General features: G+C 37.4%; 1 protein-coding gene across 30 annotated transcripts in view; it reads right to left on the minus strand.

Moving 5' to 3' along the window:
* Positions 1–25,409, minus strand: part of DLG2 (discs large MAGUK scaffold protein 2) — a 998,396-nt gene that overhangs the window by 267,531 nt on the left and 705,456 nt on the right. For all 30 annotated transcript variants that reach the window (XM_042024070.1, XM_042024069.1, XM_042024064.1 and 27 more), the window contains 2 exons: positions 11,685–11,821; positions 2,636–2,780 (listed from right to left, as the gene is read on the minus strand). In XM_042024070.1, the coding sequence (XP_041880004.1) occupies positions 2,636–2,780; positions 11,685–11,821 (282 nt within the window). The remainder of the gene's footprint in view (positions 1–2,635; positions 2,781–11,684; positions 11,822–25,409) is intronic.

Below are 25,409 nucleotides of genomic sequence, written 5' to 3' on the forward strand. Positions count from 1 at the left end.
CATAAATGGGATTTAGACCACAGTAAATCTGTATACTTAAAATAGAAAATGGATGCAAATCTCTTACCTATTAATGATTAATGATGAAAGTTACAGGACTGTGTTGTCTGTCTATATATTATGTTTGCAGTTTTGTTGTTTATGTGCTTTTTGCTATTCTGAAGTTATCTGGGACATTTATGACTGGAGAGATGCAGTAATAGTTGTATTCTATCTAGTTAATTTAATCAGAAAAAGAAATGATAAATAGAAAAAACATGCTTCTGCAATGAGCTGTGATTAATTTTCTCACAAGAGGAAGACAGCTAAACTTTCTAGCATTAGTTTCAGTCTTTTTTTCAGATGCTGAGATACAGAATGCTTCAAAGCAAAATCTCTCTACAGGGAAAGGCCATTATGCATTCTGAAATACTCTGAACATGTAGGTATAATGAAAGGTTCCCTGAGGATAAATGAATCTGTATGCACCAACAGCTCGGGAAGGGCTACTGCAAATCTTTTCAACCTTTACTCTCCCTCCGGAATTACTTCTGTCTTCTCATATGCTGCTGAACTATAATCTGACATAATAAACCACACTGTTTTAGAACTCCAAAATTATTTTTTTGAAAGTATTATAAAGCTGGAGATTGGATAGGGACATTTAGCATTTTTACTTCTGGGCTTTGCTAAGATCCAGACCAGACTGCTACTGAACAACATGATTGCCATCTGTCATAACATTTGCTAACTAAATAGGCATCCTCAGCATGGCTGAGCATACCACTGACATGCATGTTACAAAACCTTCCCTTCTGTTTTCATGGAGCAGGCTGAATAAGGAAGACTTGGGATATCTAGTTTTTTCCTCAACTTTGTCTATGCACAATAGCAACACTGCAAAAGTGCAGAAAAATTTAAATCCTTAGCATTTACTGCTCTTGGTAAATTTCCCCACCCTTAGTTTGCCTTAAGTGCCTACAGAATTATTAGCAGGAAATCAAGTGTGTGGATGTGGATCAATTGCTGAAGCTCTTGTCAAAAATTAAATTTCCATCCAGTTTGGTCCCTGTTGGTAGTTGAACCCAAGGCAGACAGTTTTTAATGAACAACTAATGAAGAAAGGGAGTTTCAGTAATGAACTGTTAAGACTAATGGGCACCAGTGGTACACAGAGCTGCAGCTGAAATGTTAAGATTGCTGTGAATGATAAGGGAATGGCAACGCCTGGGTATGGACACCAGGAGGACTGGCAGGAGGGGTATAAGAATGGCATGTACCAATAAAGCTAGATTCACCAGTAAGTCATCAATACTCAATATATTATTACATGTAACTTGCCAGGAAAGCCTAAACCCAAACTAAAACAAATACTCAAGCCATTAAGAGATGGTGGTGGGAGATAAAGACTAGGTTGGAGCCTAGGACACTCAGATAAGGAGACAGCACAGATGCGAGTAAATCCTAAAGACATGCATAGTAGGGACAGATGGCAGAGACAGAAGATCCTTATATTGCTGTCATCTCCTTAAGAGTACAAAAATCACTCCATCAAGGAGGTTGCCAATATAAAAAGCTGTATGTGTATGATAAGGACTCTACAGCCAGCCACCTACCCTTGTACATGGTCACCTCAGGGAGTCCTGGGGATGCACCTGGATGCACATCTTTCTAATGGAATGCTAGACATGAGCCTAGATGCTTCTGGGTGCATGGATATGACAGTCTGATTGAAATCAGTTTTAAAATGAGGATGTCTTCCCTTGCTATGGAATACTTCACTGAGTTTTACCATATTTTTTAAACAAATTTTCCTACAACAGAGTGTGCACTGAATGCAAGGACAAATAAGGCCTTTGTCCTCTGCAAAACAAAAAAGCCAGATGAACATATATAAAGTTAATGGATAGACTGAGAATAAAGCAAAGTGGACCAATGATTTATGGATTCTTCACTATGAAGGTAGTGAAGCACTGGAACAGAGAAGCCAGGGATATCCCATCCCTGGAAGTGCTCAAGGCCAGGCTGGATGGGGTTCTGAGCAACTTGGTCTAGTGGAAGGTGCCCCTGCTCATGGCAGGGGGAGTTTAACTAGATGGTCTTTAAGGTCCCTTCCACCCCAAACCATTCTATGACTCCACGAATTGGGTATCTGCAGAAAATAGGTAAAGTTTTGTAAGTAGAGCAGTGATTTTTACATTCCAGTAAAATATTTTATTCGAATACGAGATATATTTGCCTCAGGCTTCTACTAAATTTGTACAAGATGGTTTGCTGCTTGTTCCAATTTTTCAGTGGACAGAGGACTCCAGGCTACAAATCGAATCATATTTCAACATACATTTGCATATACTTATTGCTGTAATTTTCACAAGAGTTACAGTTCAGTCTGATCACCTGGACAATGGCTAATTGGAACCAGCACAGTCGTACATCTTCTACATTGCAACTTTTGCTGCAAAAATACTTTAGCAGAGCTATATTATTTGCAATATTTCTTGAGTGTAGCATACTTAGGTAGCAATAAACATTTCATTTCTGTAGCCTTCCAAGCAGTTTCATAAACTTTTATGGGGTACTTTGAACAAGCTATGAAAAAATACAATCATCTGACAAACTGATATCTCTTGTAAAATAAGTTGCAGAAGTCACTTACAGTGAGTAATATCTGGTGGGCCATATGGATCTGTCATGTAAATGGTGGTGGGCTTTCCAACTTTCAGATACACTACATCTGATGTGTTCTTCAGTATCGCTACTGCCTCTTCATGGGTAACTTCTTCTAAACTGTAATTATTTACCTTAGAGGAGAAATCAGACAGTTGAGTTGGAATGCAGAAATAGACAAAAAAATGACAAAGCCTTACAGTTTTCAAAAAGTTGGGAACATTGCTGTAAACAAAAAGCACTAAAGATCATAGAAGCAATACTGCTGAAAGGTAGAAAATACAGTTTTCTTAGCACATGCATATTCAAAGACTGATGTAGCAATATTGATACACAGAATCAAAATGGGTCAAGAAGGCAATATTGTTTTTGACAATAGAAAAGTCCTTTTTGATGTTCTGCTACTGGTATAATCACTAATATAAAACTATATTTCATAATAATTTTGTAACACCACATCAGTTACAGAAACTGTCTACATTATTTGACCTAACAAAATAAACTTCCTAATTCATCTCTTAGCCTCCTGGGGCCTTAGAAATACTCAACACCTCAAATCTTTCCATCGCTGATATGGCATTGACCATTGAAATAATGAGACGTAAAAAGTGGCATATAGAATACTTATGAGGTGCAGGAATTGAAAAAGGGCAGTGCTGGATGGGGAAAAGGTATTTTTCAGTCTGAAAGTTTGTCAGTTTTCTAGAAGCACAGGAAAAAGACACTGAAAAAGTAAGAGAATGTAGTACTAGTTCTATGATTTTTTTAGGAAAGAAAAACACTTAAGCAAGGATAAGAGTAGAGGACTACAGATAAAATAGGGAAGGAAATGGTGGCAGTAAGCTTTGCCTATTTATGCTTTACTCTCACAGAAAGAAAATCAAAAGGAAAGTGTCATACGTGGTTTATTGTAGAGGCATATAAAATTTATTCACTTACAAATCCACTATATCCACAGAACGTCAACAATAGGTTGTTCTATAAACAGAACCATGAGTGTTCCCTGCTACAAAAAATACAAACCTCTTGAATAGAGAAATTATAGGATAAGGGAAAAAAATAAAGGGTGTAGATCCAGGTTTCAGGCATGTGGTGTAAGCCAACAGAACTAAGAGAATCACAGAATACCTTCAGTTGGAAGGGACCCATAAGGATCATTGAGTCCAACTCCCTGCTCCTCGCAGTACTGCCTACAACTGAACCATATGACTAAAAGCATCATCCAGCCGCTCCTTGAATTCTGGCAGGCTTGGTGCTGTGACCACTTCCCTGGGGAGCCTGTTCCAGTGACCTACATTTCACACTGAATGTTGTGTATGAAAAATTTCGTTGTCATTTAAATTGCCATCCTCCAACTTCCACAGTTACTGCAAGGATTCCTTTTAAAGATTATGCAAGATAGAAGCAGAAGTTCCTCCTCACTATAGTATAACATAACAGTAAATCACAGAAATAGACTCCTTCTAGGGAATTCAGTATCAATGAATTATCAGAAACCTGAATGTGGTAATAAGCAACTGCCAAAGGGTTTGGCAACTGGAAAGAAATCCAGCTATTATGAATCACTGGAGGACTCTTCATATTCAGAAAATTTCATCATCACCAAGAAAAAATGATTGTTATTGGACAGTATTGCTGAATGTAAGGATTCTTTTTAAGCTTTTTCCTTGTATAATTCTCAGGCTTGGTTTTAAGGTTAATTAAAAGAGACAGTGGCAGGTATATTATGATAATTTGACATGAAGAACAGTGATAGAGCCTAACACTCAGAAGGGAGCTGCTGACAGGTTATGCTGTATTTTGACAGGTCTTCTATTTAAACAAAAATCTTATACCTAACTTCTATATATTTCTCTATCTTTCTTTGTTATGAAGAGCAATAACTTACATATACACCTTTAATAAATAAATGTCTTAAATTAATAGGCTGAGAGGAAGAAGAAGTGACTGAAATTATGCCTTTCTTGTTTATGTGTTTCAAAACTGCCAGACACTTCAGATTCACGCATTTTAGAAATAAGACCACAAGGTTATCCTTTACCTCTTCTCCTTCCCACGCTGTCTGTACATTGTATCTACCTTTTTTTGTTTCATCCTAAGTTTTTTTGAAGTAGAGAAAAATCTCACATAATCTCACCCACTATACAGCTGCTGGAAAAAAATGGTCTCAGTCAAAAAGAGACACAAAATGAAATATCTTAGCACTGTCTGGATTTTGACTCTTTGGGCTTTTTAGAAGTGAATAAAAACAATTAAAACACAAATTGACTTGATGCAATTTCTTTTCCAAAGCCGCTGGGTTTTGGTTTTTTGGGTTTTTTTTGTAAATCTAGTTGATAAAAATCCATCACAAGAGACTTGGATGACACAGTTGTGCAGATTAGAAGACAAAGAGCCATTTTAGAAACAGAAAGTAAAGTATGATACATAGAAAACTTACGTTTGCTACGGCAGGTCCTACATCTTAACATTACGGGACAGATATTTTACCAACACTGTACAAATTACTGAAACCTGGAAGTTAAGACTTAAAGAGTCCAAGCAATTCTAAACTAAGATTTAACATCTATGCAGTTCAGCATTGTGTTTATACAGTTAAAGATCCTAGAGTTCATGGCAAAGTTCATGTAAAATTAATTTTGTCCTGGACTGCTCAGTTCTCAGTAAACAAAGAAATAAAGAAAGACTCAAGGTACATCAAGAGAAAATAAACAAACAAACAAGCTTGTTGATTCATTCATAAAAAAGACAATCCTCAGTGGTGCCATAAGGTCTCTTTTAAGTGGGAGCTCTTTGAGAAGGAGATAAGATCACCTTCCTTAGCCATTTGGCAACATCTGCTTAGAGTTGCAGTACATAAAATATACAGTGCATTTCCAGGTTTCCTTCCGAAGGCAGTCCTTGCTCTGGATCTACAATTTCCATTAATAATCCCATGTGCATCAATCAATATATTTTCTGCTTTTTGACCATAAAACAGTGATCACAAATAAAGACATCTGTATGTATTCTGATATACAAAAAACTTAAATACTTATAAGAATTCTATTGTTAACACCGCCCCCCAGATATTATTGCAAGATGACTGTAGTATGCAATTTTTTCTATAAGGGGATCTCTGGACATCATTCCTTAAAACATAGTACAGAGATGATAAAAATCAGGAAACACGATGTTGTAGCTGGTTTTTTATGGTAAGATTGACATATAGAGAAAAATCTCTCAATTGCCAAGAGAGACTATTGCTTGAGCTATTTCTTGTTTGCATAAAAGATGCCTATTTTAACAGAATTTCAAGTATTAAATCTGGTTTTTTTCGGTGGTTTTGGCTCAATAAATGCATGGTAGTGAAGTTTTACTTCTTCATGATGAGATGAACCTATATATTTTTGCATATAGCTTGCAAAAAAAGGGTTGAGTTAGAGGTAAAGAAGATAAAGAGTGGGAGATGTGCACAAAGTAAGAAATCAAAGTGTAGATGCCATGCAGTCCTCTGAGAGGCTGAATTTTAGTGCAGAAGGGCTGACTTAAATCTGAGTGGGTAGAATGGGTACTGCATGCCAACTTTCTGGATCTAAGAAGCCAATTTAAGTAGCAACTAATTAAAGGGGAAAAAAACCCCTAAGGCAAATGCCAGAAAAGATATTTATCTGTGTGGTCAGTTTAGTCACAAAGTTGTACATTTGAGACACAAAATGCTGTGACAGGAGCCAAAGGAAAGGAGTCAGAAGGAAAATAGGCATGGAATAAGTGGGGCTTTTCTAATGGAAAAAATTCCCTTTAGTGAAAATTTAAAAACGCAAACAGCACCTGAAGGAAAAAAAAATAGGAAAGCTTTTTCTTTAAATAGAAAGTATGTGATATAAAGACATACTGATAATATGAGAAACAAATAAGGGAAAGAAATAATATAGCAGTAGAGGAGGAAATTAAAGATACAAGTCCTATCAAAGAAGCTATTTGAGTGATGGGGGAAATCAATAAGAAATGGTGCCAAAGATATAAAAAGACTGGTTTGTTTTTTTTTTCCCCCCTAAATAGCATAATCAGGGCAATGAAGTATAAACCTAAGCAAGAATGTTTTATTTGGAAGTTTTCCTAGATTCATATTGGAAATCAAAAGCTCTGAAAAGCAGCCAGAAAAGCTCAGAATCCCCAAAATGACTGTACAAGTGCCCTAAAAAATAATTTTATTCACAACAATATAAGCTGATATGAAAATAAGAGCTCTGGAGGAATAAGTCTGTCTTATTTAATTTTCCTTTTTTAAAGGGGATTCGTTCATTTCCACTATTGATTTAGGCTAAGGAAGATTTGATTCACTCAGAGAATGAGACATAAGGGTGATCTTTACCTTACCAGTGGTAATGTTTGCTTTTCTGTAATATTTGACTTTTCATTCAGACAGTGGATTTGCCTGAGCGAACATATGCCAGTAAACACCTGCAGCCTGCTAGCTGTAAATCTAGAATGCTGATGGCCTTTTTAAAAACTCACTCTGACATAAAAGGCTGCAAAATTGAAGTGTTTTCCAGTGCTGAAGGCTAACCATTTGTACTAAGGATATAAATCTCTTTGCATTAACTAAATACTTAAATCCCATGGACTTGTTAGTTGCACAAATGCTGGACAGTTTTCTAAAAGATGATCCCACAAAGACAGCCAAAATCACTTTAAAAGGACACCTCAGATCAGAACCAGATGCTAATCTAGATGCATTTTGAATTACATGCTCTGATTTTATGCACTTTAATACAAACGTGATCCTGCATTTATTCACAATCTGGAAGAAACAGATACTGGTAGGGGAGGTAGGGGAGCCTATAAGGAACACATCAACAATTGCACAATGACAACGCCACTGCAGTCCTATGAAATAACACTTTTTTTTTTTCAGAATGGAATTGGATGGAAAGCAAGCATAAATTTATGAAAATGAAAGTGACTCCTGTTTTTTCCTCATGTTTTCATCAAGAAAACAGAATCAAATTAAATCTCTTGTTATAGACAATCACTGATCTCTGTGACTACATGGGCCAAGATATGCCCCAAACATGCAAGGGTATTTTGGCATAGGAGATGTATTTTAGGAAAGCTCATAGTTATTAAAGATAAATACTAATTTTTTTAATAAACCCTAATGGTTTTAGTATTTTCCCTGAAAAATGCCTTGCTTCTAGCCATTAGTGTTGTCATATACTAGTAAAACCACACACATTTATACTGATCTCTCATTTATTCATTCTCTAGATAACTAACTCTTCCAAAGTAAGATGGTGGTATGAGATTAAAAAAAAGTAATTATCATCTGAGTTGTAATAACTGAAACAATTTTTCAGCTTTTCCTGATCATCAATAGCAGTGACCTTGAGGAGGTGAGAAGTGCATCATGTTTGGGGGTGACACTTCATTTCACTGTGAGATACTCGAAGGCAGGACTGCCACAGACTGTGAGAAGGGCCTGAAGAAGACTTTATGTTCAGCAGGAGGAAACAGTAAGTCCTGCCCTGGCACAGGCTAACCCCCATCACTAGCACAGGCTGGGCACTGACAGCCTGGCACCATCTCTATGGAAAAGTGCTTGGGGCTCCTGACGGATGGCAAGCTGGGCATGAGCCAGCTGTGTGTCCTGGCAGCAAAGAGGTCAACAGCACCCTGGGCTGGATAAGCAGGAGCAGAGGTTGGAGAACCAGCAAAGGATTATTCCCCAATAGCCCACACTCATTAGCCTGTACCTGGAAACTGTTCAGGTTTGGTTCCTGCACTGTAGGAAAAATAACAAAAGGAGGCAAGTTGAGAGGTGTACTACTGGGATGGTTGGGGATCTGGTGAGCACAATATGAGGGATCTCGGCATTCTGAGCCTGGAGAAGAGGTTCCTCTGAAGACAACTAATAACAGACCCCCAGTGCTTATAGGAAGATCATCAAGGCAGAGCTAAGATTTTCAGAGCCACATGTAGTAACAGGATGAGTGACAGCAGGCTGATGTTGAAACAAGAGAGGGTCAAACAGGTTATCAGGAAAAGTATTTTGCTCAGGAGGACAGCTGAGATGTGGAACAGGTTTCCTAGAAAGCCTCTGCAAACTCCATCCTTGGAGATTTTTGAGATTCAATTGGATAAATCCCCAAGCAACCCTGTCTGGCCCTATAGCTGACTCTGAATTACCACGTTGGTCTGTGATGCTCTCTGTATATGATTTACTTTTCCTCCTTTCCAGAGGAGAGAGAAGTGACCTCTCTGAGACACCCACTGCAGTGGGATTCTCACCACTGGCATTACCACCAGCAGAACAAGACATTACCACAGGCATTACCACCAGAACACAGTGAGGGAGTATTTTTCTCCTAGCTGTTAAGTCTTCAGAGAAGAGCTCTGGTCTTCTCCTTTCATATATACCTAGAAAAAACACTCAGTTTTTGGGTTAAACATGCTTTCACCAGTAATTTTCCAAACAGGTACCTCGGGCTTATTATACAATGGAGCATTTTCCTGTGCAAGTGCTCAGGAGTCCTAAGTGCAGGCTTAGTGCCACAGAAGCATAACTGCCTAACATGTCCTGGTACAGATTTCACAATAATCACAATGTATTATTTACATAATACATCTTCTGAAATGCTTACCACACTATGGCCAATCTTCATTTAATAACAGTAGGGTTATCAAGCTGCAAAATGCTCAGGTGGCCCCTTCTTGTTTTACATTTCAATAATTTCAATATTAGTTTTGATTTTGAATCTACACTTTTATTACATCTTAAATTTAAATTAATTTGATTTGCACATTCTTCAGGACCTGAAAGCGTTTCACACAAAATTATCAAAACGCAGATACAAAAATTAAACAAGCTACCCAGCAGCTGCTGAGAATTACAGAAGGATGACAAATTCTCTTAAAGTCTATAGAGAAATGATGGAAAAAACCAAAGATCAAGAAAGGATGCACTACTGAGAAGGAAAAAATGAAAAAGAGGAACTGTTCAAATGTATAATCAATAAGAAATCAGTGAAGCAGGACTGTATAGATGACAAGGGTAATACTGTGTTGAAACACTGCCAAAAGAAAGCAATTAATTCTTTCACTCACTATTCATAAAGGAACATGAAGTTAGTGCCATGAAATGACAGATAATTCACAAATTAGGACAGAAAAATACTGAAGGTACAGAAGTTAAAAACAAATCAGCGTGTCTTGTTGGAGAGAATCAGGAAACATGGCTGCAATCTGCATGAATTTTAGAAAAAGATTTTGATCTTGTGCACATATCTCCAAATATGCAACGATTAAGGTATACAAAGAGCAAGCTGACTAGTATTTTCTTATGCAACAGTGAAAAGCTTGGTCTGGAAGTGCATAACTAGAGGTGAGCAATACTTTGAATGATTTTTTTTTTTTGCTCATTTTACATGCCGTGATAAAAGGACACAACACTAAGTAAAGAAACAGTACAGACTGAAAGGAAAGAACAAAGACATCAAACACAATGCAAATGACCTCTGCCCATTTTCAGAAGCATAAACTTGTCACGATGAAGAAACATCTATAACTGACTGCAGTGAATCACAGATTTAGGGCTGAGATGCTTAATAGACTAATCCTGTAAAAATCTGAAAAGAATTAACTTATTCACAGTGGTATATAAAATACTATATTTCTATTCAAATTCGTTCTGATGAAGTTACACTGGGGAGGGTGAATGTGGGGGGTGTGTATCTATTCGGTTTTCTTTTATATATATATATATATATTTACTATCTCATGTGAATTGGAAGGAATTAAGAGTAAAGTAACAAAAAATTGTGGATGACACAAAAACTGCAAGGAATTCTCATTAGGGTAAAAACCAACAGGCAACGGCTGAACAGAAGCAGATTTGCAACAAGTTGCAAATAACTGAAGCGCATATTAGGCAAATAAAAATATACATTTCTACACCAAAAAAAGCCAAAACTAAATTCTCCAACATTGACTTGAATTTTACTATGCTGAGATTCTGCAAATAAAAAATGCCAAAGAAATTTTGAGTTCTAGTTTCATTTTGCTTTGATTTTGCTAACACCAGTTGATTCTTAAGCTGTTTTATCTATACACTTGGGTTAAAGAAGACAAGGAGTCATCAACCCAGCAACCAAGTGCCTTTCCAGTACTGTTTAGTACTCTGTATAAATTATTGGTCATCATCCTATGTGACTGGAACATAGGGTCCCTAGCCAATAAAGAAAACCTCAAATAGGCACAGCTTTGCAGGCAGCAATTTTTTACTGCTTAAATAACACATCACAAAACAAGGCTACTGCAGTATAAGGTTTTTTTCATTTCTCTTATTAAAAGAATATTTCTCTATCTGCCGAAATCTATGCAAATGCATTGACATGAATACAATTTGACATAGATGAACTTGTGCTGATTCACCAGGGCCAGGATTTCCCCCTCAATGTTGAATTAAACAAACTGTGAGTGGGAAAGCATTATCTATGAGAAACAATGAATGAGCACAGCACATAGCAGAAAAAATTTCCTGAACTGAGTTCCATCAGAAGAATACACTTCCTCGAGGGAAAATTTCCAAAATGTTTTGGGTTTTTTTAACATCTACATGGAACATGTAGATAAAGCATTCCTACAGGTACTGAAATGTACTGCTACATGTGAGTCAGTTACAGGCACATTTTGACAGCTTTCAATTTGCTTACAACAGTAGAATCAGTACTACCTGAAAAAACAATTTGTTTAAAGTCTTCTAAGATTTATGGTGCATTTTGCCTTGTCACTTATGTGCATAATACATTTATTCTCTTCTCTGTAAAAGGCTTGTCAAAGAAATATAATACACTGCCTTCATAAAATGATAGTTTTCCAGAGGAATGCTTTGTTAACTTTAGTCTCAGAAATATATGACAAAAATGGAAAAATTAAGATGATGGAAATATAATTATTATAGCAGTTGTATTGGTTAACTCCAGAAAGATGTATGGTGAATGAAAGTCCTTATATGAACTTTCAGCTAAATAAATGTGATTTAAATTTGTCATACTCACCATAAGAAGTCTATCTCCAACCTGCAATCTCCCATCTTTTTGCGCAGCTCCCCCATCAATAATCTTGGTGACATAAATGCTGTTGTCTCCAGGGATGTGTTGGTTTCCCACTCCTCCTGCAATACTGAATCCCAGACCTGGAAAAGATATTGTAAACAAAACATTAGCGATACAACATTTAACATTAAAGAGAAGTGGAAGAGTAGCATATACACTGTAAACTTTGAGTATTTCTTTGAAAAATACAAACAGCATACTCTTTCACTTTCCCTGAAAGGTCAGGGACAAAACTAGAGTAAGGAAATTCTATGTCACTCGCAATGGAAGGTAGAGACAAAAATAATTGCATCACAGTGATGATTCTATGCACCCTCCTCACTGGGGTCCAGTGCAGCCTACGTCAAGAGGTTATGGCCCAGCTTGCCATGGCCAGCAATAAAACTCTGAAACTTGGAATTTATTTTGTTAAATATTGGTATAAAATACATCACCATCTGTCAGAACAAAATGAAAGATGCTCTGATTGTCCACACAATTTGAAAAATACTTGGAAAGGTCTAGCACAGGTTTTGCAAATTTATGTAGTACCACAGTAAAGGGTCATTGAAAATAAAAGAGAAAAGGTGCAGATGTTTGATTTTAAGTGTGGGTTTTTTTCTAGGACACAAATCTTTGGCTATGGATACATAAAGTAAGAAAGCAATAGTCCTTTGTACATATGTAATTTCTATTCAGTGATCTGTGAAATTCCTAGATAAACACTCAAAATCCCAAACTTTGGAACAATGTCAATAATACATGCTGACATGATTCAAGAAAAGGAAGGTAAAATAAACAGATGTTGGGGGAAGAAAAAAAGACAGTTCTCCCCTTTTCCTGTATTTCTTATCCTCTGACACATTGCACATATAGAAAAATCACTGCTTTAATTTTTTGGAACATTTTTATCTCTCAAAGAAAAGACAGAAATCACTGTGCTTGATTTCCCATAAAAATTAACTTCATACAGCTAACTTTTCAGAGATTGTATAGCTAATGGGAACTTCCAGCTGAACAGAGAAGCTGTTACTGACAATAACCTGGTTAGATTATTGCTTCAGCTAGGGATTTCTCTTTTAGCTGTACAGAAAAACAGTTATATCTATTTAGAGAGTAATCACTGGTTTTATCTATGAAATCTATGCTGTTCACTCATTCCTAAAAGAAACATGTTGGTAGTAGCTGTAGCCTGAGCAGTAAAATGCAGTAGTAAAAAGTGAGTTGCCTGAAATCTGGCATTTCATCACAAACTCAAAAGGGAGACTGCTTGGACAATAAAAATTAAGGGACAGTATATTTAATACACAAAACATTTTTTTAGCAGCTGTATGAGTACAGGGATAGGGGGATTTTGAGTGAATTAAATATTTTAAATTTTTTTTTCCCACATTATTTTCATCTGATCGTTATTTTAGCTTCAAAAAGATGTGAGGTCAGATACCATAATGGACTACTTAATGGATAGTGCCAAAGCAGTAAATTACAAAAAGAAACCTTTGAATTTATATCTCAGATTGAAACACTACTTAATTAATTGACTATTAACAATACACATGAAGTTAATTCAGAAGTATGGGGTAATTAAAATAAAGCGTTATTGAATTTCCAGCTAAAGCCGGCAATCACTGTTACTGTTTATGTGCTACTGTCACTACAAGAATTAAAAGATTACAATTTTTCAGCATGGAAGAATTTTTTCTGGGGACTACTAAGAAAGAAGAGAAAAGATATTCTAGTAAAACATCAAGAACGGAAATTTTATTTAAAACACTAGTTGTGGACAAGGAACAATGACTGAATAATATTTCTTGGTGACATAACTATAATGAATTTGATCCAAACTCCATCTGTATAGGCTTCTACCAGTAAAGATCTGAGAGTATTCCAGAATGATGGTGGGAGCAAATGAGTAGGCTAGACCTCAGCCAGAGGGCTTTCTTCAGCTCCACTGCTCACCTAGGGCATGACCTCGGGAAGATTAGGTGTGCTTTGATCCCCTTCTCTTCCCTTTACTGACACTGCACACGTGTAAAGGGCAAGGTCATTTCTGGACACACAACTGGCCTGTACTTTGCACAAAGAGGGTCCTAATTCAGCCTGGTCCTGCTGCAATACAAGCAAGTAGCAGCCAAGATAATCACTTGCATTTTCTGCAGTGCTGAGTGGGGTGCTTGGCTTGCTGTTTGCATGGCTGTAGCACAAAAGACATACAAACCATAGAACAAAAGAGCACTAACACAGGCTACTCCCATTTCATGATGCTCACCTACCATGAAAGGAATAACTTTTTCTACTACAGTCTACATAAAATTTAGATGTGATACACTGAGTGGGCCTACACTGTGTTTATAAGCAGGGTCTGACTTTGGGCATCCAAAAAACCAGCAGTGATTATAGAAAGGTTTAAAAGAGCAGAACAAGATGAGGTAACACTGTGAGGAGCAAAGGGAGAGTGAGTTGGAGAAAAAACTGAGGAAGAGAAAAATTTTCCATGTCAGTCAATAATGATTTAATTTCATTGCTTAATCATACTTGCCCTCTTTAAAAGATTTGTTCTTGAAAAGAACAGGGAATGGAACAATGGCCCATTTAATTTTATTTAAATGACTTCTGCTAATTGCTAGGGCACACGGCAAGTATACGACACAAAAACTTTTGGATAGTATTCATACGGCCAAATGACATCAGAAAACTATGCTTATCATTTATACTACCTGAATGATAAATGAAAATTCACTAAGAGCTTTTAAAGCATGATTCATCTCATCTCAGCAAGACAACTGAAAGAGATGAGGTGAATCACACTTTTGGTTTCTGAAGGCTGGGGTCTGGATGTGGGAAGAGATGAGTGGGAAGATCTGTGCTATGAAAGTTCACAATTTGAGTTCATTTAGACTGAGGGTTTCTGTTTTAAGACTTCAGAAAGGTTTGCTCAACGCTGGTATGCATCCCTGGTCACTCACTACATTAGATTAGAGTTATATCAGATTCTTACTCTGTTTTAAAAGCAGAGAATCATTCAAACAATTGGGAACAAATCAACAAGGTATGTTTTCTAAATGGTATTTTGCACTGTTCCATTGAATTAACCCCCAGCCCCCCACCCCCCCAAAACCAAAACAGCATATCTGATAGCAGAACCTTTTTCATGTTGACTCTTTTGGTTAGGAAAACATTTCTATCAGAACACAGAAGATCAGGACTTGATCACTTCCTCTTTGGCTGATGTGCAATCTTCTTCATAGAAACAGCTGAGCTTGGACAGAGTGCTCAAATTCCTCACAAGAGGAATTAGACAGAGGATAAATTCAGAATGGAGTTGAGGAAGAAATGTTTTAGGATGATGGTAGTGAGGCACTGGCACAGGTTGCCCTGAAAAGTTGTGGATGCCCCATCCCTGGAATTGTTCAAGGCCAGGTTGAACAGGGCGTTGAACGACCTGGTCTAGTGAACGATGGGGTTGGACCTTAAAGATACCTTCTAATCCAAACTAGTCCATGTTTCTATGGTTCAGTGAAGAAGAGACTACTTCAAGAGGGAAAAAGAGAGAAAGCTGGACTTAATACTGGTGCACAATCACTGAAGAGGGTAGGCCCATAATAGATTGACTCAATGTGTAAACTAGGAAAGTTGAGTCAAACCTCATTTCCTTCCACTTCCTCTGGATACGTGTTCGTAAAATTCATCTGCCTTTGGGTTCCACAAATGCTGATCACTGATCCTGTGAATGTGTAATAATCCAATGAAACAGGACATTACTCAAATCAGAAAGAGGAAAAGGGACAGACAAAAGCTATTCCATCAAAACTGGAAACTACAGAAAAAAATGGTGCTATTAATAAGTCAAATATATTCAGTCATATCTTTTCCTGGGATTATTAGTAAAAAAAACCCCATTAAAATATTTGAAAGATTAACAAAGCAAAAAAAAAAAGAAAAAAAGAGTTGCAGCCGAAGAAAAATTCTAAGGCTTCCCAAGTCTCAATCAATTTCAGAAAAAAAAAAACAAAACCAAAAACAAACCATATTGTGACTAGCATCTACTTTGCATCATTTTTTGTACCAGATACATGTTTTACATACCTCTCTATTTTAAACACATAACATGTTCCAACTGCTTTTCTGGTAAAAGTAGGCTTGGAAGCTCCCTGTATAATTAGTCCGGCAAAGTTGCCTCTATGTGATAATAATAAAATCTCTGTTTAAGACACAGTGGGTGAATTACGCTGCGGGCATACTGCTTTGCAGTAACCAGGGAGGGAGCCTAAAAGATCAACTGCAGCTATGTAATGTCAGCTTTCTAATGAGAAGTGAAGTTAAAGAAACTCAGTCAGAACCCCAAAACAGATGTTGCCTTTTGCTACTATCCTACAGAGAGAAACAAGCTTATTTTAAAGCAGCAAACAGAATGAGGATTTTCGGATAGAAATCCAACATGAGTTTCACAGTTCCCAAAAAGGGGAAGCCAAAGAAAGCAGCATTTAAGTCACAACCTTAAAATATAGTTAAGAAGTGTTTGATTTTCAGGTAGTTAACCAAAACAGTGTGCTTTAGAGACATAAAACAGGTAATTCCTAATTCCTAGCTAAACCACAGTATACCTTACCTCATAACCAACCTGTGAGCATAGACTTAGTGAAACCACAACAGGTATAGGACTTTTAACAGAAATATTATCATAACAACAAATGAAGTGTGAATGGGAATATGAATGTAAGCACGAGAAGAAAAACCAAAGGTTAGAGAAATCATGTGTATCGACAGTACAAAGCATTCCAAGCAATAAAAATCAAAATGAGTCATTTTTGTCAAGCCTGGAAAGAATGTCCAGACTCCGTAAGACCACTGAACAGGTGTCTTGTCAGCAGAAGACCCTGTACCATGACAGTGGGATGTTGGCAGCAAAACTGCAGCATGTGACACCTGCCGTTCTCTTGCCTGTAAGCCCAACAGGGAAGCAGATCATTTCAATAAAGATGTGTGTTTCCTAAATGAAAAAAAAACAGCAAATGAGCAGCTTCTTTTGTCTAAGACTCAGAGACTGAAGAAAGGAGTATATTCAATATAAAGGACCACCAATAGCAACAGTAGATTCCTAGAGGGTATAAATAATTTCTCCAAAAATCAGTCAGTCCTTGGTTGCCAATCAAGAAAATGCTAGGAGATGTGGTAAGGGCTTGATGTCCCATGTCCTTTGTGTCACTCACAAGTGAGCCAGACCACCACAGCCCATGCATACTGGGGGATGTGGATGAAATGGAGAGTGAATGAAATATATGAAAGGAAGATGGTTAACTTATTCAGAGGTTTCATGAATAAATGTCACTACTTCTCCCTACACGGTCTCTCATTGCTTTTTGTCACATTTATTTTCTACAGGTGTGAAACAAACCGATTTGCTTCAGATCACTGTGTGAATTCAGATTTTAAGAAACTATTTCATGCAGCAAAACAGAAAATACCACCAGAAAGGCCCCATGCCACAAGTTTCCCCACTGAGGCCCTTCCCTGATGCTGCAAGCCTGGCTGCTCTGTGGCATGGGACACATCGACCATGCTCCTGCGAACAACTGGACATGGCACTGAGGAACTCAAAGTGGGGCAGCTCCTGCCTTTCCAAGGACCAGCACTTCTACAACTCAGCTACAAAAGATGCACCTTGGTTTTGTTTTATTGTTTAAACTGTCAAACCTGGAACAACGAAGTCCAATCCAGGTTTCTAATGAATCAAGTTCCACTTGCAGAGAGGAAAGGAACATGGGTAAAGTAAAATGCTTTGACTGATATAATGATTGACTTGTTTTGACAGGTACCACTGTCATGTCCAGTTTATAGGAGTAAACAAACTATAAAAATGTTAATTATAAACAAAGGAATAGCAGGGAATGTCTCCCCATGCCCTTTGTTCAAGTCTCTTGTTGCCAATTTCAGCTTTCCTAGAGGACACATACAGCACATATTTACAATAACCTCACAACTGTGGACATTTAATATGCTTGTTATAACTGTGACTTATGATTATTGTTCCTTATTGACAGTAGATTCCTCTTTTATTTGGTGCATACAAAACTAAAATACATCACAAAATAAAAACTAAAATTTGTGTCACAATAATTACACGATGTTACAAGGAGGGACAGATCTTCCTCTACAGAGCTCTCTCTTTTTTTTTTGTCAGCCTATGAATTAGTTCTTGAGAAACTATTAATCCCAAGTATATGAAGTCACTTTCTCTCATCTCCTTCGTTTTGTAGCAGTAGAGTCAAGTATCAATTTATTTGAGTGAGTTCTTATAACAATTCTTATGCCTGATGCATGTGACAGTTTATGCCAGAAGGACTTATGTGAATAAAATTTGACTACATTCTGTTCTGTGGATGAAAAAGTCAATCTAAAGTACAGTATGATTCATAAAACTTTTACTAATATTCATAATATATTTAAAATCTGTCTACTTTCACTGCCATTTTTAATTCTTGTTTCAGACCCTGCCCCCAGATCACTTCAGAGGGCTCTTTTTGTAACCCACAACTGGATAATAGCCTAGACCACAAAGAAGGCCCAAGCCCCTACACATCTAACACAGCATATTGTTATCTGGTGTTTCTTTCTAATGGCCTTGGGTCAAAAACTTCAAGCATCTTCCTTACTGTTTTGACATTTTCTTTCAGAAATATCTAGTGTTTTGGGTTATTTCCCAGTTGGTGTCAGATAGAATAAAAATGATGTACAGTGCCACTAGGTAAGAAGAATATTGTCCAAAAGCACCTTACACAAAGAGAAAATGGTTGTTCCCCTAACACTGTATGGCATTATATATTCATGCCTTCAGGTATTTATCCAACTGTTTTCACACATTTCCTTTGTTCTTGCCCATAGCCATTTTTATAGTTAATATTTCCATTAATCCCTACATTCCAGCTGCCAGTGCATCACCTCTCCATATTACTGAAGCACCAGGGATGCCAGATTACAGGACAGCCTCCTACTACTCGAGGATCAAACTGAGCAGCACACACAGCGCTCCCACCAAGTATGGCCAGCATGCCCACGAGAGATGCTATGGCTGGATGCTGCTTGGCACCTGGGATTATACAGCAATCAAAGAGAATCCTTTCCTTGCAAATGATCACTGATACTTTTCTGTATGGAGAGAGATTTTGGTTGAGGCTTTAACAGAAATTAAAGAGTAAAATTTGTCATCTTTTATTTGCCTTTATCTGCATTAATTTTTAGTTCTGCAAACTCAAATTTTTAAAATAAACTTCAATAATATGGTTAGATCTAATTTTAAATATTCTTGATTTAACAAAAAGAAAAAATATCATTGACATTTAAAACATTATAGTGACACAAACTTGCTGCACAGCCCAGTGCAAGACTGTGCAGAGGTGTGTCCTTCATTCTTGATGAAAACAGAGATATTAATCTCACTGAGATTAAAATGGCTTCAAGACACTGCTGCATATGTACATTCATACTATCACAAAGAGTTCTCTGAAGGACTGAAAGCTTGGAAAAATGGCAGCCAGCTACAACTCAAGAGGAGAGACTCTGGTGGTAGCTGCTATCTGGTGATGGAGTGATGGCAGACTGATTTTCATGCCTTTGATTGAGAATATCGAAGCAGCTTTTCAGCATATGTAATTTTAAAATTTGGCTACCATGCTGCTAACTACAATTCCTTATATCTGTTCCAAAACAGCTTCCTGCTGAGATGTCCTGGAAAACCCCTGCCCACCACCACATTCTCTGAGCTTGCTCTTCTGCTGGGGGCAGGGGAATGCAAAGCATTACCTCTTCTCTTTGGACACAAAGGGTTCACCAACATCATCTGAGACCCACAGAAGTCAGAAACACAGATGAGCCCAGAATATGGAAAAATATCATCTGGATATTTCAGGGATTTTCCTGCTAAGTTACTCAGCTGCAGCCTCAGAAGCACATATAAACAACCCTTTTCCAACTATTTTTTCATTCTTAGCGGCATCAAAATCAAACATTGTAGCCAAATTTATTAGATTACAACATGAAAGAAAGAAATCTGTTCTCAGGAGACAGAGTTACACTCCTTGGCTCAAAAAAAAATCATTTACATTTCCAGCCAGAAAGGAAATGATGGGAAATTGAGATTATGATGCAAATGTTAATAAAGCTGCAAGGCAGTGAGTGCATGTTTAAGAACAATCATGCTGTAGGTACAGTAGATAAAGCATTGGTTTACATTACCATAACAGTAAAGCTAATCTTTCTGTAATTTTTAATAAATCCTTGAAAACACATCTTGTTAAATTACCCTATTAGTAGGAATTTGTAAAAAGTTCTCTAACAAGCAAATGAAAACAATCCCTTCTTTTCTATTGTTTTGCAGTTTAATGTTTTTCCTATTATGATTTTTTTGCCTGCATATATTTATACCTAAAGATATATTCTCCTTAGATGTAGTAGAAAAGAAAGGAAACAGCAAGTTAGGAGAATACACTTTGAGCCTCATTAGAAGTTGTGCTTATTCTATATTTTTACATTTATTAAAATAATTAGGAATAAAATTCCCAGAAAGCATAGACAATGAGCAGTGGCCTAATTGCACAACAGTAATTCTTAAGAATACTTTACAATTTGACTTGAAAAGATCAGGGAATCTTCCTAATTATTCACAATAATATGACTTTTAAAGCATTAATGAGAATTCAAGTTCACTAAAAATCATATTAAATCACACTGTCACAATTTTACCAGTGTAAGTGAAAGAAAAAGAAAATTATTTCATTTTTGACATATACTGGCACTCCAAGAATTACGGCAAGCAGTTTGGTTTTTTTGGAAATAAACACACCATACACCAAGTCTAAACATTTCATGTTAAGACCAGACAAATTAGGTTTTTAAAGAAGTGAAGATTAGTGTTGTGAAATAGAAAAATCCAAGATCGGCCACTTAGGAACAGGATTAACTGCTGATAGCTGATGTTTTTAAATGCCCTTCTCTTCTCACATCTCCATATGCCTACAACTGAACTGAATGAATGGTCACTTCCTTTTCACGCAGGAAGCTTTTGTATATTTTTGGTGCACCCACAAAGAAAAACAATCCTCACATCCAGAGGCACTAAAAATCAGAATCCTTGATTAGGGTAGACATCATCCTGCCTGGTGACAGGATCATTTATATCTTGCAGGGAATAATGTTAAACACAGCAGAAGCAGACTGTATGGCTGAATGGGATATGAATGGACTGCTAAAGGCTACCCAGTTTTTTCTCACACTTCTTTTTCTACATTACCAGCATTTTTTTTGCAAGAGGTTTTTGGCTTTGCTTTGTGTTTTGGCTTTGTTTTGAGTTTTTAAATCCCATCCTCACCCCTGCTCTTTCATTCACTTGGGCAAAAATCAACTGGATTATACACAACTACAGATGTAGAAGACATCCTGGGAAAGTGTCCAAAGCCTGGTTGGATGAGGTTTTCAGCAACCTGGCCTGGTGGAAGGTATCACGCACATGGCAAATAGGATGGAATGCAATGATCTTTAAGGTCCCATCCAGCCCAAACCATTCCATGATTTTAAGCAGCCAGTTGTCCTAATTAGCAGCAAAAAGCCAGGTGGGAGGTTGCACGGTGCATTTTTTAAATTGTCATATGCTGACCCAAAAACTCACTAGTGCCAAAAAAGACAACTCTGATGTGCTCCCTGCCTTCTTTCCCACTGCCTGCCTTACGTTAGCCATGAAAATTTTCTAGCCAGATGGCAAATTGAAAATGGTGTGAAAACCAAGCCAAATTAACCTGAATCACAGACCAGGTGCATATTGACCATCATTCACAGAGATGGCAGCAGTAAGAGCTGGCAGATGAGGATGGTGTTGGGTTCACATGTCCCTTTGCTGGCAGCACACTTTCGTACAGGGCCCCTCATTGTAAATCTGTGACTCCTATGGAGAGCAGTGCAACGTCATCACTGCTGCCCTGCAAACAATTTGAAGGATGTGGGAAGAAGGAAAGATGCAGGGACAGGAGCAAGTAGCTGAAGTGAGTAGGACAGAAATGTCTGTTTAGGCTAGTAATGCACCTGAAAAACAGTCAATAAAAATAGGCCTTTACAGCATGAGTCCTATTGGGAGAAAAGGGAAAAATAAAACTGCTCTCCTAAGCTTAAGAGAGAGAAAGAGAAGTTAACAATCATAGGTTTGTAATGCTCTTGAGAGCTAAGCCAGATCTATAGTGGAAGAAAACAGTGTAGTAACAATAATGCTTATTCAGTATTTCAGCAATTTTTGCTCTGGAAGATACACAAGTACTATGACCCTCTTTTCCTGGCTGGAGACTCTAATATCAAGTCTTTAACTCACGCTTTCAAGAGAAGCACAAGGCTTGAGAATGTTGGATTTAACCACCTTTGAGTGCATTGTGAGAATGTCTAGAGTACAGCTACGCATGCAGGTTGAAAGCAGGGGGAAATCAAATTATCTCTACTGCCCCATTTTTTTTCAAATTTTTAAAGCAATTAGTGTCATTATCATAAATATGCCCTTATAGCCACATTTATTTTAACTGCATCTCCTGCTAAAAATGCCATTTCCCATTAATATGTAACTGATAATCAACCAGCTCTCTAAAGTTTTAATTTTGAGAAGTATCTGGAAATGGGATCAGCATGGCAGATCTAGATTCCTGGTATAAAACCAAGAGAAGTTCCCTTTCCCTGACTGTCTCCTCTCTTCCACAGACAATTCAACAAAATCTTGAAGCCTTTTTTTTCCTTTTTCACTCACTGTTCGTGCTCTTAAAGTTCACTTGACCTTAATTCCTGATCCTACATTCAGACACATAATGTTTGGGCAAAGGAAAAAAGTAACAGGGCATGGCTCGTCTGCAGTGCCAAGAGACAGGCGGGCAGTTACAGAAACCTGCAACGACTGCAAGGAGACGATCCAAAGAGCCTGCTATTGTTTTTACATTATATATTAACTTGGGTTTAAATCCTGAAACATGGATCACTTTCCATGCACAAAGTACACGAGCTGTTTCAGGTGTAGGAACCAAATTTATGCTGACAGTCGACCACAGTTTGCCAGTCATTAACAAATAGTACCTATGTCATTTTCTGCACAAATTACTGTAATTACTGGAAGCAGCACAAGATATTCATCTCCTAATAATTCAAATGAAAAGCATTTGCTCCTGTAGATGTACACACCAAGATCTGCCTTAAAGTAGCTATTACTTTTTGATGAGATGTTAAATTTTTTAAGTCTCTGTACTATGTAAATCTGTGCTTTTCTCGCCACTTTTTTTCTGATATAGGTTAATTTTTGAAATCTACAGACTTGACACAGGAGAAAATTATTCCAATTCAGGGAGAAATGCTGTTCGCTTTTTATAACATTAGGTGATATATCTTTAACTGAGTATAGCTGTGTCTGCTAAGTTGAATGGCTCTTTGAGACAAATATTTAATAATTTGTCACCAATAAAATGGAGACAGAAGGAGCAGTCTGTCAGTTTGGGATCTTTTTAACAACCATACATGTCAGGGACAGACTCATCAGTTTCTTTTATTTGTCCTCCATCTTATGAGGGAAATTTATCTTCTCATCCCTGTTGCAAAGTTGAACAGAACTACTTTATTGAAAAGCTCTTTGTCAATTATGTTGAAGCTTGAAAATAAAAAATGAAATCAAAGTTCATCTTGCAGCCTCTTATGTATTTGCAATCAACCCATAAATAATCAATCTGTCATCCATTCAGTTACTTCCTTCTTAAAAAACTGAGAGAAATCAAGGCACAAATGTACATGTAATTTTGCTTTTTTATCTAAGGCCATTTACAGGGACATGATAGTAAAAGTTGAACAGGTGTATAAATGATACAGAGAAGGAAAAGAGATGGTGCTTATTCAACAGAAGTAATAAGGCAAAGAGACTCTGAAAATGGATTAATGAGTCATTGCACTTTGCTTTGCTTCTTTTTGTCTCTCTGAAACTGTAGTTTGGTCCCTTAGTTCAGTTTACTACTGATGCTGTCTTGCAGCACTCTAGGAAACAAAGTGAAGTAAGTATGTTTTATTTGCTGGTGAGAAGCACCCTGCACTCCCACAGAGTAAAATCAGACACCCGTGCCTTTCTAAAATAGATGAGGACAGGACCTCTAGTGACAGTATGGGGGGTAACAGCTTTAAACTGAAGGAGGGGAGATTTAGATTAAACATAAGGAAGAAATTTTTTATGATGTGGGTGGTGAAATACTGCCACATGTTGCCCAGATGTGGATGCCATCCCTGGAAACATTCAAGACCAGGCTGGACGCAGGTCTGAGAAACCTGGTCTAGTTGAAGATGTCCTTGGTCATTGCAAGAAGGCTGGAACTAAATGACCTTTAAAGCTCCCTTCGTACCCAAAATATTCATTAATCAGTCTATGATTCTACGACTTCTCAGAAATTATGCCAAATATTTTCTAAGGGAATCATATTCTAGCATACCTAACCAGAAAGGGAATGTGAACTCACATTTGAAACAGAATTACAAATTTTTTTCAGACTGGTCCCAGACCATTAAAGATTTTCTAAGAGCTTGTGCTTAGCAGAATTGAGACTCAGTATAACACTTAAAAAATATGGTTGTTCAAGCCTGAGTTACACCACAGATTTTCTGTAAGTTTCCCTCTTAATGAGATAACACAAGACCCTGCTGTTAGTCCCTTGAGGGGTTCTAGCTAGGAGTATTAACATAGCCTTTCCATCAGCTATTTCAACTAATAATAAACCCTGAACTTTCTGCAATGCCAGAGCCAGGGTCTAGGTCAGTCTCTGGGAACTATATATGCAGCATTTCCAACAAAAAATGAAACCCTGGGGGAAAGAATGAATGCACTAACACCTTGCTTTATTCGCAGACCATTTCTGGGCCCCACTTGGAAAATTTAGGCAGGTATTTGGATGAAAAGATTAATACCAGTGAGATTCACCCGAAGCTTACAAGACTGATTTTAGCTGTAAAGAAACTCAGCTCTGATAGGGGCTGGACAGAACTGTTTATATGAAGTCAAGAATTAGCATTAAAAGACTTGGTGCAGTCCAAAGCAAAGGAGTTTTTACCAGCCTCCAAATACTGAAACATGCTGGGCCACACACCCTTTGGTGAAGAACCAGCCACCCATCAGATCAAATTGTTCCTAATGAGCATGATCCTGGCTTGAGCAACAGAAAAACTGGAAAGACAGAGAAATGCAGATTAAGAAGCAGATTATCTGTTCTAATATTCAGTAATACTTTCCCATGCACAGAAGTTTCTTTTCTAAAATGTTTCATCCTTCCTAAAGCAAAAAACCATGGAAATGAAAAATATAAAATTACTATTGAGGACAGGCAAAGGACATGGTTTTTTTATCTGGAAGACACCCTCTTCATTTCTGCAGATGGAGGATTTAAATAACCCCATGCCTACTCTTTGTCTTCACAGTACAGTGAAATGAAAAAAAAATTGTTATGGATCTTGGGACAGGAAGAAACTCAATGGATCATTACTCTTCTCAACCTGAAGTAGAAGCAACTACAGTTGCATTATGTCTAACAAATCGCTGTCCAGGTATTTCCCATGCTGCAGACCTGATGTCCTCCCTGGTAATCGATCACATCACAATCCTCACTTCTTCTACATCCAGTACAAATCTTGTTCATTAGTTGTCTA

This window comes from Corvus kubaryi, unplaced genomic scaffold (genome assembly GCF_017639235.1).
Source record: "Corvus kubaryi isolate FWS band 111438036 unplaced genomic scaffold, C.kubaryi_AGA036_p1.0 37260, whole genome shotgun sequence".
NCBI lineage: Eukaryota > Metazoa > Chordata > Aves > Passeriformes > Corvidae > Corvus > Corvus kubaryi.